We start from the raw sequence: 15,783 nt of genomic DNA on the forward strand, positions 1-15,783 counted from the left end.
TCTTTTTTTTTTTTTTTTTTAAGAATTATTTATTTATTTCCATTTGTTATTGTCAGGGAAAGTGAGAAATCAAGTCACCAGGTCTGGGACTTGAACCATGGTTGGCCATATGGGAATCCAGCACCATCATCCACCACACCACCTGCTGGCACCCTAGATTCTTTCTTTAAAGCAATCAATGTATTTTTGAGACAGAAGGAATCAGTGTGCATAGCCCAAGAGATAAGTATGCAAGAGAGTGTAGATAAACTTTATAAATCAGAATAATAGAAAGAAAATTATTTACCTAAAGATGGGAATACTGCCATGGAATCTCCAAATGGCAGAAGCTTTTAATGAATCATTCTGGAGATCACTACTCTCTTTGAGGAGCTAATGAAAACCATGGATTATTTCAAAGAAAAAATGTACATAAAGATATTCACACTAATCTTTGTATATGTGGGGACTTCAAAAGTTCATGGGAAAATGGAAATCAAGTTGAGTTCATTTTGGTACAAAAACTTTGGAATCCATTCATAGAGTTTTTCTATAATACACATTTTCCATGAACTTTTGGAAGACCATTTATATGATTGCTGGAGCTTATAATCTCACACTGATATCCATTCATATATCCAAAGTTAGGACCCTCTAAGTCTTTGGACATACAGTGTTACAGATTTGTGCATATTATATACATAGAAAACATAAAAAGGAATTTCCCAGATCCTGACAGTAATGTAATGAAGACCTCAAAGTCTTCAGTTACTGTGTGGATGATTCCTACCACAATCTCTACTTCATTTACCTCTATTACAGGACAAACTACTCTGTCCTCTGTAAATATCATACATATTGATGGTAATTATAACTATATACAGTAGGACTTTCAAAACCTTGTGGAAAATAAAAGCATGAATTTATTTTGGGACCAGCGGATGGCATAATGGCTAGGTCGCTGGACTCCCACGTGGTCGACCATGGTTCAAGTCCTGGACCTGGTGGCTTAAACTCATGCTGGGTGTGTGTGCGTGTGTGCCCATGATCCTGAGAGGAGACTGAAGGAGAAGGGATTGCAGTGTGGCCATTCCTCCTGGGGGGTGATTTCTTGCTTTCTGTCTCTCCGTCTCTATGTTTCTGGCAAGCACACACACTCTACAGCAAAAACCTCTAAGGAAAAAAAAAAAAGCATGAATTTATTTTGATCCAGAAATTCTTGAAATTTTCATATCTTTTAAAAATCATATCTTTTTCATGATATGCATCTTCCATGAATTTTTTGTTGAAGACTTCTCATATTAAAGCACTACAGTATCAGTAATGGTAGACTCGAGAAACGGGACACTTGAGTATTCTGTCATCAGAGAGAACTTGAGAAAAGTGGAAAGTTTGAGCCTGCAAAGGCTCAGTCTGAGTTTAAGTTATGCTAATTATGTCCTCTGGAGGATCAGTTGGAGGTGTGCTTCAAGTAGGAAAAACAAAAACAAAACAAACAAAAATGCATATGGTTTTGGGCCAACAAGGCTTTAGAAATATGGAGCCTATTTCTTATACAGATAGACCTTAAAGATGTTTACCAGTGAGGCTACATGCCTAAAACTGAGTCAAAGTTCTGATACTGGATGCAAAAAGAGAGAGAGAGAGAGAACATGGAAGTTAAGCTTTACCCTCGAATAGAAGTCCTAATATCCAGCTAGTGATCTGACTCAGGTACATCAAAGAGGCCAGACAGAAACAAAAGAGGGAGAAGAATATGATTTGTAGAAAACATGGAACTTGTAAATACTACAGGAGCGAGGTAAAGGGGCAATGGCAAAGTGATCGTAGGATACTCTGAAATTTAGGGGAAGAAATCTTGGAATCAGAGAAGAATATTTCTTTCTGATTCAGAGTACCAGAAGAAGGGCAAAATTTTACAACTGTTCACCCCACTGCTGAAATATAAATCTTAGCTTCAGTTTAATACAAGTAAAATAATGAAAAACATGTTTGATTTGAGGCAGGATGATAAGGAAATGATTTTTTTTTTCCTCATCAGTATTAAAATAATAATAATAATCTGGGACCAGCAGATGGCATAACAGTTACATCACTGGACTCCCAAGTAGTCGACTGCGATTTGAGCCCCGGACCTGGTGGCTTAAAACTCACGCTGGGCATGTGTGCCTGCATGCCCAAAATCCTAAGAGGAGAATAGGAGGAGAAGGGATTGAAGTTTGGCCATCCTACCTGGGGGGTGATTTCTCGCTTTCTGTCTCTCTGGTGAGCACACGTGTCCTATAACAAAAACATCTCTCTCTACCAAAAATAAATAATAATAATAATAAATAAGATGAAAACAAATAATTATTTAGAACAAAGATAAAGAAAAAGTAGCACTTTAACTTGAAAACTTAACTGAGAGTAGAAAACTTGAGAAAAGAAACATGTAGAAATCAATAGTAGGGGCAGCAGGTGGCATAGTGGTTAAGGTGCTGGACTTCTACATGGCTAACCAAGGTTTGAGTCCCAGATCTTGTGGCTTGAGACTCACACTGTGTGTGTGTGTGTGTGCACATGTGTGCTCAAAATCCTAAGAGGAGAATGGGAGAGGGATTATGAAATGGCCATTCCCACTGGAGTGTGTGTGTGTGTGTGTGTGTGTGTGTGTGATTTTACTTTCCTTCTCTCTATGTCTTTATGGCAAGTACACATACCCTATGGCAAAAACCTTAAAAAGAAAGAAAAGAAAAGAAATCAATGGTAGAGTCTCACTTCCTGATCCCAGCTTCTCTAGATACAGTTGGACTTCCCTATCCATGGTACTACAGCCACAGATTCAGCCAAGCACCAATGCAGCCAGGCCATGCCAATAGTTACAAAATGTGTGTTTTCCTTTCACTTATATGTGATGCTAAGGTTACTTATAAGTAATCTAGGGATGGTTCAAAGTATATAGGAAGATGTGCACAGATTATATGCAATATTATGCCAATTTATATGAGACTTGAGCATCAGTGGATTTGAGAGATTTAAGTATTCAGCAGGGGGAGATCCTGGAACAATCCCCTATGAATATCAAAGGACAAGAGTATTGACATTGCCTCCTAGTCATCTTTACTAGGGAAAGCTGTAGGGACCAAATGGGAATCTGAGACCAAAGTTTCCATCTTCTCTTTCCCCCAAAAGGGCCCTTTGGGTCACTATCCTTTAGAGCTTCTCTAGTGAGATAGAGGGAGCATTGAAGGCAGAGATGAAGAGAGAATAAGCAGATCCTCTTATCTCAGAACAGTGAATGAGATTGTTTCCCTGAATGGCTATTCTTGGTCCCCACCTTCTTTTTCTTCATGTGACATCCCTCATTTACCAAGCCCTCCATCCTTCTTGCCCTTTATTTAAACCATTTCAACAGGATTACTTACACCAAGGGGGCTTCTCAGAGCGCTGCCGGAGTTGCAGGGGAGGTGAATGAAGAGCACGGGGTGGGGAAAATGGGCTATCTGAGGCCTGGTTGCTGTGCATAGAGTCAAAGAGAGCTGGATGGGGGGGAGATGGAGGAGAAAAAAGAAAAGAAAAAAAAAAAAACGGCATATGAGCAAGAATCCAAGAGCCATAAGTTCTTAACATAAGCCAAAGCCATCTTACCCTTCCAAAGACTGAGAAATAGTATTTCTTACAGACTCTTTATCCAACTTTTTTTTTTTTTTTAGAGATTTTTGTGCTACCAGCAGTTGGCATAATGGCTCTGTCACTGGACTCCCATGTAGTTGACTGCAGTTTGAGTCCTGAACCCGGTGTCTTAAACTCATGCCGGGCATGTGTGCGTGTGTGCCCAGGATTCCGAGAGGAGAATGGAGAAAGGGAGATTTTTGCTACAGGGCACGTGCATTTGCCAGAGAGAGAAAGAAACAGAAGGCGAGAAACCATCCTCAGGGTGGATGGCCATGCTGCAATCCTTTCTCCTCCATTCTCCTCTTGGGATTTTGGGCACACACACACACATACACACACACACACACACACACACACACACACATGCACACGTGCCTGGCGTGACTTTTAAACTGCTGGGTCTGAAACTTGAACTGCAGTCGACTATGTGGGAGTACAACAACATAATCACTACGCCATCTGCTGGTCCCCATCTAAGTCTTTTTAAATTGCCAGATAGTATATGTGCTCGCAAGAGACAGAGAGAGAAACAAAAAGAAAGAAAGCACTCTAATAGGTGGTGGTCATGCTGCAATTCTTTTTCTTCCATTTGTGTATTCAGGATTTGAGGCACACACACGAATGTACCCAGAATGTTTTTAAAGCCACTAGGGTCAGAATTTGAACCACAGTTGGCTCTGTGGGGTCTAGCTCCCTACGCACAGGGCTTAGCAACCATGGTATAGGACTAACTGTACCCAATTTTTAAAACTATATATTATGAATATTTCCTTTCTCTTTTTTTGAACATTTTCAAATATATAGTTTTAAAAGAATTATTTATTTAATTTTATATAATAATTATTATTATTAATTTGACCACAGACAGAGAGAAGGAAAGTGAAAAAGCAAGCTGTCAGGTCAGGGTCAAACTGTAGTCAGTCATTTGGGAGTCCAGTACCCCAACCACCATGCCACCTGTCAGCCTCTAAACATATTTTTTTTTCAAAAGTAGTTGTGGCCCAGTAGGTGGTATAGTGGTTAAAGTGCTGGATTCCCATGTGGCCATCTGTGGTTTGAATCCTGGAATTGGCAACTTGAAACTCATGCTGGGTACATGTGTGTTCATGCCCAAAATTCCAAGAGGAGAATGGAGAAGAAAGGATTGGAGCATGGTCATCCCCCGGTGGTGATTTCTCACTTTCTGTCTCTCTGGTGAGTACACACACCCTATAGCAAAAATCTCTTAAAATATAAAAAAAGATAGTTGAAAGACTAGTGCAACCAATACCCATACACTTATCTAGATTTAACACATTAACATTTTGGCAGGTTTATTCCACCATTTTCTTCATGCCAAAGTTCTTTAAAATGAACGATACATTATAAATAAATATTTCACTTCTAAATACATAAATACTCATCTTTAAAATATAAGAAAAATTTCCTATACAGCCATAAACCGTCAATAAACTGAACAAAGTTAAAAATAACTCCCTAATTTAGTTAAGGCACTCCCACATGGCAGACCATGGTTCTAGTCCCAGATCCAGCAGCCTGAAAATCACACCAGGAGGAGAATGGAGGAGAGTGGATTGTGCCACGGACAATCTCCCCCTCCCTGGGGAATGACTTCTCATTTCCTCTCTGTCACCCTCTGGCGAGCACAGGTGCTCTATGGAAGAAATCTAAAAAAAAATTTTTTTTTTTAATTCCCTAATACCATCCAGTATCTCATCTATATTCAGATATCCTCAATTATTCCTTTTATAGCAGATCCAAGTATGAATCATGTTTTGTATTTTGTTATAGCCCTAAATCCCTGCTCCTTCGTTTCTCCCTCCTTTTGGGATTTTGGGTTCACATAAACACATGCCCAGGGTGTTTTTCTTTCTTCTTTTTTTTTTGGAGAGGTTTTCGCTATAGGGCGCGTGCGCTCACCAGACAGACAGAGACAGAATGACAGAAAGCGAGAAATCACCCCCCAGGGGGGATGGTCACGCCACAATCCCTTCTCCTCCATTCTCCTCTTGGGATCTTGGGCACGCATGCACACGTGCCTAGTGTGAGTTTTAAGCCAAGGGGTCTGGGACACGAACCGCGATCAACTACATGGGAATACAGCAACATAGCCATTACGCTAACTGCTGGTTCCCCCCCAGAGTGTTTTTTCAAGCTACTAGGTCCAGGACTTAATCCATGCAGGCCGTGTAGGATCTGACTGCCTTAACCAGCAGGCCATGGCTGGCCCACTCCTGTGTACTTTATGTTTCATCATACTGGAAGCATCTAACGTCTCAGTGTCCCTCTAAAAGCAAGGCTAAGTTTACTAATTGGGTGAAAGTGGTGCTCACACCATCTCTCCATTATAGTTTCCCCCTCTGATTTGGGGTGATCCTTTGGGAGAATATCTAGTTGCCCATAAATATTTCACCTAATGGTGTTAGTATCCATTGATGACCCTTATCTATTACTTTTTAAATAATTATTTATTTAATTTTATTTATTATCATTATTTTTTAATTTGACCAGAGAGAGACAGAGGGGGCAAGTAAGAAAACAAGCCACCAGATCTGGGACTCAAACTGCGGTCAGCAGTGGGAGTCCAGTGCCTTAACCACCATGCCACCTGCCAGCCTAACCCTTAATTATTTTATTAGGGGTGTCAAGTGGTGATTTTCCAATTCTATCAATCTATCTACATTTATTAACTGGCATATTTCTATAAAGAAGAGCTTTTCCTACACAGCTATTTGATTACACAGGACTATTGTCCCTACTGAAAGGTAGAATAAGTATTTCTTTCCCTTTAGTTTTCTGAATAAAGAACTGGTAAAAAGTAATAGATGCACATATTCTTGTTTTATTTATTTATTTTTAAATTTGCCAGAGAGCCTATGTACTCTTCCAGAAAGAGACATGGAAAGAGAAAGAAAGGGAAAAAAGAGATAGCCATGCCACAATCTCTTCTCCATTTTCCTCTAGGGATTCTGGGCACACACACACACACACACACACACACACACACACACACACACCTGATGCGTTTCTTAAGCTGCTGAGTCTGGAACTCGAACTATGAAGTCAGCCATGTGGAATCCAGTCACATTAATCACCATTCCACTGGCTGGTATTGCTTTCTTTTTTGCAAAATTCACTATGGGCTCTTATGAACTTTTATATATTCAGTTCATATTAATCAATTATAGTAATGTTCTTTCTTTTTAATTTTTAAAAATTGCCAGAGGAGGGACCAGCAGTTAGTATAATGGCTATGTCACTGGACTCCCATGTAGTCGACCGCGGTTCGAGTCCCGGACCTGGCAGCTTAAACTCACGCTGGGTGCATGTGCGTGAGTGCCCAAGATCCCGAGAGGAGAAGGGATTGCGGCGTGGCCATCCTCCCTGGGGGGTGATTTCTCACTTTCTGTCTCTCTGTCTCTCTCTGTCTATAGCAAAAACCTCTCCAAAAAAAGAAAAAAAAAATTGCCAGAGGACCTATGCATGCCCAAGAGAGACAGAGACTGAAAGAGGGAGAAAGCACTACCCATGGGGAATACCTTTTCCATTTCTCAATCCTGTTGGGATTTGGGGCATGCATGCACAACATATCCTGTGGCCTCCCTGTAATTAATCTTTATAATGTTCATATTGCTCCAATTCCAGTCAGTAGGAGCTTCTTCAGCCTTGATTGCCTCCTTCTTTCTGTTACAATATGCCCCAAGATCACTTTGTGCTTTCCTTGCCCTAAACCATGAATCTATTAATTCTCTACAAAATTGTTTTTCTGTTTTTATTTTTATTATTTTTTTTTAAGAGAGATTTTTTGCTATAGGGCATATACGCTCACCGGAGAGACAGCGAAAAATCACCCCCTAGCGGGAATGGCCATGCCGCAATCCCTTCTCCATTTTCCTCTCAGGATTTTGGACACACACGCACACACACTGGGCTTGAGGTTTAAGCCACCAGGTCTGGGACTCAAACCATGGTCGGCTATGTGGGAGTCCAGCCACATAACCATTGGTTCTTGGTGAGGGTAAAAAAAAAAAAAAAACACTTAGCTAGTCCAATGATTTGTGGTCTATCAAATGGCCACAATACATAAACAGATATTATATACCTGTGGTGTAAAATTTCTTATGGTAAGGAGTAATGGGGGGCAAAAAATTTAGAGAGGCTTCTAGGAAAGGGAGTCTTTTTTTTCTTTTTCTCTCTTTTTTTTTTTTTTTTTTTTTTTTACAGGGTTTTTGTAATAGGGCGCATACGCTTTCCAGAAAGACAGAGAGACAGAAAGCGAGAAATCATCCCCTGGGGGGATGGCCAAGCCGCAGTCCCTTCTCCTCCATTCTCCTCTTGGGATCTTGGGCACACATGCATGCACACAGACCCAGCCTGAGTTTAAGTCACCAGGTCCGGGACTCGAACCACGGTCAACTATGTGGGAGTCCAGCAACATAGCCATTATGCCAACTGCTGGTCCTGTGAGTCATTTTTTTTTAAAAGGTGAAAAATGTTGGGGCCTGGGGCTGGCAGGTGGAGTGGTGATTAAGGGCACTGGAATCCCATGGCTGACCATGGTTCAAGTCCCAGACCTGGCAGCTTGCTTTCTCACTTTCCTTCTCTCTGTCTCTCTTGCTCTGTCCCTTCCTAGTCAAATTAAAAAAAAAAAAAGAATGAATAAATAAATAAAGTTAAATTTTTAAAAATTGGCAAGGAGCACTGGACTCCCACATGTATGATCATCGTTCATGTCCCCGTCCTTGTGGTTTGCTTTCTCACTTTCCTCTCTCTCACTCTCTTACTCTGTCCCTCTCTGGTCAGGTTAAATAAATAAATAAAGCTAAGTGTAAAAAAAGAAAGAAAGGTAAAAAATGTTGGTCTAGGGCAAATAGGAGGCATTGTGGTTAAGGTGCTGCAATCTCACATGGCTGACTACGGTTCAAGTTCTGGACCCAGCAGTTTGAAATTCACAGTGGGCATGTGCACATGCATGCCCAAAATCCCAAGAGGAGAATGAAGGAGGGATTACAGTATGGCCATCTCCCCCCCCGGGGGTAATTTCTCACTTTCTCTCTTTCTGTCTCTCTTCACAATCACACACTCTATGGTAAAATCCTAAAAAAAAAAAAAAGTTGCTCTAAGCGCTGGTCTCATAGCCTAGTGGTTAAGGGATCTTAACCTGGTCAACCACAGTTCAAGTCCCATCCTCTGTTACTTGAAAAACATGCAGTGGGACCAGCAGGTGGCATGGTGTTTAAAGAGCTGGACACTCCCACTTGGCCGACCATGGTTTGAGTTCCGGACCTGGTGGCTTGCTTTTTCACTTTTCTCTCTCTTTCTGCCTTTCTCTCTGGTTAAATTAAAATAAATGAATGAATAAGTAAAATTAAATAAATAATTCTTAGAAAAGGAAAAAACATGCAGGACATGTATGTGCATGCTTCAAACTCTTAACAGTCTTTGAAAGGTTATTTCTCCCACTTTTTCTCCCTCTCACTGTCTCTCTCTGGCAAAACAAAGAAAACAAAGCATATTACTCTAGACTAAAAATGAAGAAAAAGAAAAAGAGCATTGCTCTAGGCCCAAAATCAGTCGATCATTTCCCATGGAATCCTGGTTACTTTTAGTGGCAAATACTACGTAGAGATCGGGGACCAGCAGGTGGCGTGGTGTTTAAGGTTGCTGGATTCCCACCGGGCCAAACCATGGTTCGCACGTCCCGGATCTGGCAGCTGTATTTTCCACTTTCTCTCTCTCTCACTCTGCCACTCTCTGGTCAAATTAAAATGAATGAATGAATGAATGAATAAAGTTAAATGAAATAATTCCTTAAAAAAAACCAAAATGCGTAGAAATCAAAATCTGGGTACTGGCCCAGCAAGTTAGGAACTGGACTCCCATGTGATAGACTGCTGTTTGGATCCCCCACCTGGCAGCTTGAAACTCTAGGTGCGTTAGGCGTGCATGTCGAAGATCCTGAGAGGAGAATTGAGGAGAAGGGACTGTGGTGTGGCCGCTTTCCCTCTCACTGTATCTCTAATATACATCCCCTATGGCAAAAACCTTAAAACAAAAATTATTTTTATCCCACCAAAGGAATTACAGTGAGAGCATTCTAAAGCTATTTGAAAAATTATTTTATTTTGTGGCTTTGTTACTATTTTAATATAAAATTTATGGCCATTTCTTCCTTAAAAATTTTTTTTTTTCAATTTTAGTGTTTGCTGCTTTTCCTTCTTCTTTTCTTTTCTTTTTTTCTTTTTTGCCATAGGGCTTGTAAGCTTGCTGGAGAGACAGGAAGAGGGTAAGTGAGAAATCACTCCGTAGGGGGGATAGCTATGCCACAATCCCTTCTTCATTCTCCTCTCAGGATTTTGGGCCTGCATGTACAAGTGGCCAGTGTTATTTTCAATCTGCCAGGTTCAAAACTCAAACCACAGTCACCCCTGTGGGAGTCCAGAGCCTTAACCACCATGCCACCTGCTGGGCCCTGCTTTTCTCTTTTGATGCACCTCAGAGAAGTTGCCTTTCCTTCATGATCTTTAGTTCCATTTCTTATTGATACCTCCAGTGGCAACTACTTTTATTAGTTATTACTTCTGGTTTATACTTTAAGCAATTTTTTTTTTTTTTTTTTAGATTTTTGCCACAGGACACATATGCTTACCAGAGAGAGAGAGGAAAAAAAAAAAGGAAAATGAGAAATTATCCCCCAAAGGGGATGAACACACCACACTCCCCTCTTCTCCAGTCTCCGTGGGATTTTGGGCACCCACAAACATGTGTCCGGTGTGATTTTCAAGCCACTATGGCAGGGACTCAACTGTGCTTCTGGCCATGTGGGATCCAGTGCCTTAACCTCCACGCCACCTATGGCCTCCTCATTAGTTTCAATAGTTACATAGTTGGGGCTGGCAGGTGGTGTGTTGGTTAAGGGCGCTGGACTCCCACATGGCCAACCATGGTTCAAGTCCTGGACCTGGTGGCTTGCTTTCTCACATTACCTCTCTCGGTCTCTCTCACTCTGTCCTGTGATCAAATTAAAATAAGTAAATAAGGTTAAATAAAATAATTCTTTAAAAAATAGTTACACAGTAGATTTATCTATTTTGGATATTCATATAAATTAAATCATACGATATGTGACTTTTGTGTTTGGCTTCTTTCACTTGGAATAATGTTTTGAGGTTCATTGATGTTGTAATATATATCAGTACTTCACTCCTTTTTATTTTTTATTTTTCAGCAAGAGGGCACATGCACTAGCATAAAGAGAAACAGAGAGACAAAGAGAGGAGAAAGCAACCCCCAAGGGGAAGGGAATGGTTACACCACAATCCCTTCTCCATTTCTCCCTTCTTTTGGGATTTTGGGCATACACACACACACACACACACACACACACATCCAGCATGTTTCTCAAGCCACTGCGTCTGGGACTTGAACCACGGGTCGGTCAGTGGGATCTGGCTGTCTTAAACACGAGGTCATAGAGCCGGCCCACTACTTTTTATAATTCAGTAATATTCCATTGTATGTATATATCACATTTTGTTTATCTATTTATGGACATAGCAATTGTTTATACCTTTTGACTACTGTGAATAGTGCTGCCATGAACATTTGCATGTCACTACTTGAGTATCTGTTTTCTTTGAGATATATATCTAGGAGTAGAATTTCTAGGTCATATGATAATTCTGTATTTAACTTTTCGAGTAACTATCAATCTTTTCCACAAAGGCTGCACCATTTAACACTTCCACCACAAATGTATAAGAATCCCTGCTTGTCCACATCCTCTCCAATACTTTTTTCTTTTTTTAAAAAGCTTCTTTATTTGGTGAGAGAGACAGCACTTCTAACAGGGTCCTGACACCACGATTCACCCCCCAGCTTCAGCTCCCAGAACATCACATTCTTTTTTTTTTTTTTTTTTTTTAGGTTTTTCCTACAGACTGTGTGTGTTTGCCAAAGAGAGAGAGAGGGAAAGTGAGAAATCCGGGGGGATAGCTGTGCTGCAATCTCTTCTCCTCCATTCTCCCTTTGGGATGTTGGGCATGCATGCACACATGCACTGTGTGATTTGCAAGCCACTGGGTGCAGGATTTGATCCACAGGCAGCCATCTGGGAGTACAGTGCCTTAACTGCCATGCCACCTGCTGGTCTCCCATAACATCACATTCTACCGCTGCACCACCATTCAGCTCCCCTTTATTTCTGTTTCAATAGCCATCCTAGTGGCATGAAGTGATAGCTCATTGTAGTTTAGACTTGCATATGACTAATGACTAGTGACAGTGAGCATCTTTTTATATGCTTCTTGGTTGTCCATGTGTCTTAGTTTTTTTAAAAAAGAGGTTTTTGCCTTAGGGCATGTGTGCTGGCTGGAGAGAGAGAGGCAGAGACTGTGGAGGGGAAAGTGAAAAATCCCCCCTTGGGAGAATGGCCACTCCACAATCTCTTCTCCATTCTCTTCCTGGGGTTATTGGTATGCATACACATACATCTGGTGTAATTTTGAAACTATCAGGTCCAGGATTCCAACCACGGTCAGCCATATGGGAATCTAGTGGCATAATCACTATACCAGAGATTTTTGCTATAGGGTGCCAGAGAGACAGAGTGACAGAAAGAGAGAAGCCACCCATCAGAGGGATGATGATACTGCAATCTCCTCTATTCTTCTCTTGGGATTTTGGGCATGTATGTACATGCACCCAGCATGGGTTTCAAACTGAGGGTCTGGGACTTGAACCAGTTTGTTATGTGGGAGTCTAGTGCCTTAACCGCTATGCCACCTGTTGGCCCCTGTATGTCTTTGTTTTTAACTTGCCAGGGGGCAAGTGTATTCACCAGAAAGAGACAGAGAGAAAAAGGGAGAGGGTCAAAGTACACCCCATGGAACACATTTGAATCCCTTCTCCATTTCCCTCTCCTACTAGGATTTTAGGCATGCACACACACATGCCCAGTGTGTTTTTTGAGCTGCTGGGTCTAGGACTGGAACCATGGGTTGAGCATGTGGATCCAGCTCCCTTAACTACCAGGCCATGGGCTGCCCCGATTTGTACATCTTTGGAGAAATGTCAATGCAAGACCTCTGCCCATTTTTAAATTGGTTTGTCTTTTTGCGGCTGAGCTGCTATATTCTGAACTCTTATCAGATATATGATTTGCAAATACACACACACACACACACACACACACACACATACACACACACAGAAAGAGGAGGAGAAAGCATTCCCCATAAGGAATGGTCACACTGCTGCCATCTCTCTCCTCTTCCACCTTTCCCTCCCTTTGAATTTTGGGTATACACACACATGTGCTGTGGGTTTCTCTAGCACTGAGTCCAGAAATCAAACCATGTGGTCAGCCATGTGGTATCTGGCTTCCTTATATATGAAGCCACAGAGCTGATGTGTGTATATATAAAGTTTATTTATTTATTTCTTCTATGAGTAAGACAGACAGAGAGAGACAGAGAGACAACACCCTTAACAGGGTCTTGATGCCACAATCCATCCCCAGCCTTCAGTCCTGGATCATTCCCAACCAGATGTCTGGTGTACTCAGGGATATCTCCACAGTTGAACTGGGTACCCTCCCATGTGAAACTGCCTCACAGAAAATTGTGTTTTACTGCTGTACCACTGTCTTCCCCCATGCAACTATTTTCTCCTTTTGTGTTCACTTTTTGATAATATCCCTTTTAAATAATTATTTATTCAGTTCCTTTGTTATTATAAATTTTTATTTGACCAGAGAGAGACAGAGAGAAAGAGTGGAAGGGAAAGTGAGAGAAGAAGCCACCAGGTCCAGAACTCAAACCACAGTTGGCCATGTGGGAGTCCAGTGCCTTAACCACCAACCACCTGCCAGGTCCTTATTTTAGTTGTTTTTAAAAAATAATTATTTCTTTAATTGTATTTATTATTGCTATTTAATTTGCTATAGGTGTGTATACTCACCAGAGAGAGAGAGAGAGAAAGTGAGAAAGAAAGCCACCAGGTCCTGGACTCAAACCATAGCTAGCCATGTGAGTCCAGTGTTGGCCATCCAACACGCCATCTGCTGGCCCCAGTAACGTCCTTTAATGCACAAATATTTTTAATTTTGGTAAAGCCCAACTTACCCATTTTTTCTTTTGTTTACACTTTTAGTCTAGTTAAGAATCAATCCACTGCCAATCTAAAGTTATGAAGATTTACCATATGTTTTCTCCCATGTCAGCTGATATGATTAAATTTTCCCCCTTCTATTAACGTAGTGTGTTACATTGATTAACTTTCTTATATTAAATTATACTTGCATTCCTAAGATAAATCTCATTTAGCCATGGTGCATAGTTCTTCTAATGTTTCTTCTATTGATTCAGTTTGCTAGCATTGCCTCTATATTCATAAGAGCTATTGACTGTAGTTTTTATTTTCTACTGTATGTTTGTGTGGACGGTGGTATCAGGGTATCGCTGGCCTCAAAATGAATTAGGAAGTACTTTCTCTTCTTCGATTTTTTTTGGAAGAGTATGAAAAGGATTAGGGTTAATCCTTCATTAAATGTTTGGTAAAATTTGCCAGTGAAGCCATCTGGTCATGGATTTTTCCTTGCCGGGGAGCTTTGTTACTGATTCGAACTTATGTTAGGACCTCTGACAGTCCACAGACAGATTAGAACAGACAAACCCAGTGCTTTGGGAGTAAGTTCTGCTCTGCTCCCTCTGGACCCAGGGTCCCATACTGAGAATATGGGCTGTCATCTTCAAGACACCAATCCAGAGGGAGGGGTGGGGCAGGAGCAAATAAAAATGCTTTGGATCTTTGACTATTTTCCAGAATTCTGACAAAGCTGATTCTAAGAGTTTCTGCTTGATTTTTTGATGTTTCTGTGGAGCAACAAGACCTTGGAGCTATATACAAAATGGTTTAAACAAAGATCTCTGATCCACATGGGAGTTTCTTCTGGTATATGGTATGAAGTATGGATATTATTTAAATTTTTGTCAAATCGCTATCCAGTTGGCTCAAATCTATGTATTAAAAAATTTATCTTTTAGCCCAACTGAGGTGGTTGCAAGCAAAGGGACACCACTCTTCAATGCTGTAGCCCCATAGGAGACTGAAATTCAGAACTCTAGTGGATGTGGAACATATTGAGTACCTGGCTGGAAGACTGGGGTGTTGGGGGGGATCAGGGTGTGACAAAACCCTGCTTGTTTCTGTCTCTCTCACTCTAATGAAAAACGAAGAAATTTTAAAAACAAGTCTCTTTTACCAAAGGTCACTTTTGCTCAGTACTTTGAAAGGTTAACTTCATCTGTTTCTAGATTTTCTATTTTGTTTAATCAGTCTTTCTGTCTAGTCACATACCAGTACTACACTGTAGAATTTTTATATTAATGGAATGCTTTCAATGTGATTGGGTTAATATTCTCTCATTGCTCTTCTTTTCAGGGTTTTCTTTACTCTTCTTGCTTAATTATTTTTAAATGGTAAGTCTGAATTGTTATATCTAATTTTAGAAAAACAATAGTATTTTAGCAAATGGTGTAGTAGTTATGTCGCTGGACTCTCACATAGTTGACTGCAGTTTGAGTCCCAGACCCAGCAGTTTAAAACTTATACCGGACAGGAGCAACAGTTGGCATAATGTCTATGTCACTGGACTCCCATGTAGTCGACTGCAGTTCGAGTCCCAGACCTGGTGGCTTAAATTCATGCCGCGTGCATGTGCATGCCCAAGATTCTGAGAGGAAAATGGAGGAGAAAGGATTACCATGTTGTCATCCCCCTTGGGGGATGATTTCTACTTTCTGTCTCTCTGTCTCTCTCTGTCTTTCTGGTGAGCACATGTGCCTTATAGCAAAAACCTCTCCAAAAATAAATAAATAAATAAATAAATAAATAAAGCAAAAAAAATTACACTGGACATGTGTATGCATGCTCAAAGTTCTGAGAGGACAATGGAGGAGAAGGGATTATGGCATAGCCATCCCCCGGGGGGATGATTTTTTTGTTTTCTGTCTCTCTGTCTCTCTTTGTCTCTCTGGCGAGCACATGTGCCCTATTGCAAAAATCTCATTTAAGAAAAAGAAAGAAAGAAAAAGAAAAACAGTAGTATTTTGATTAAAATCACATCAAATTTATAAATTACCTTGGGAA

At 40.8% G+C, this 15,783-nt stretch overlaps 1 protein-coding gene across 12 annotated transcripts in view; it reads right to left on the reverse strand.

Annotated features, from left to right (window-relative positions):
- The window catches only part of PPIP5K1 (diphosphoinositol pentakisphosphate kinase 1), a 53,096-nt gene that overhangs the window by 3,439 nt on the left and 33,874 nt on the right, over window positions 1-15,783 (reverse strand). For all 12 annotated transcript variants that reach the window (XM_027766094.1, XM_027766097.1, XM_006162862.3 and 9 more), the window contains one exon: window positions 3,384-3,497. In XM_027766094.1, coding sequence (XP_027621895.1) covers window positions 3,384-3,497 — 114 coding nt within the window. The remainder of the gene's footprint in view (window positions 1-3,383; window positions 3,498-15,783) is intronic.

The sequence above is a fragment of the Tupaia chinensis genome, unplaced genomic scaffold, assembly GCF_000334495.1.
Source record: "Tupaia chinensis unplaced genomic scaffold, TupChi_1.0 Scaffold141044_1, whole genome shotgun sequence".
NCBI classification, from domain to species: domain Eukaryota; kingdom Metazoa; phylum Chordata; class Mammalia; order Scandentia; family Tupaiidae; genus Tupaia; species Tupaia belangeri.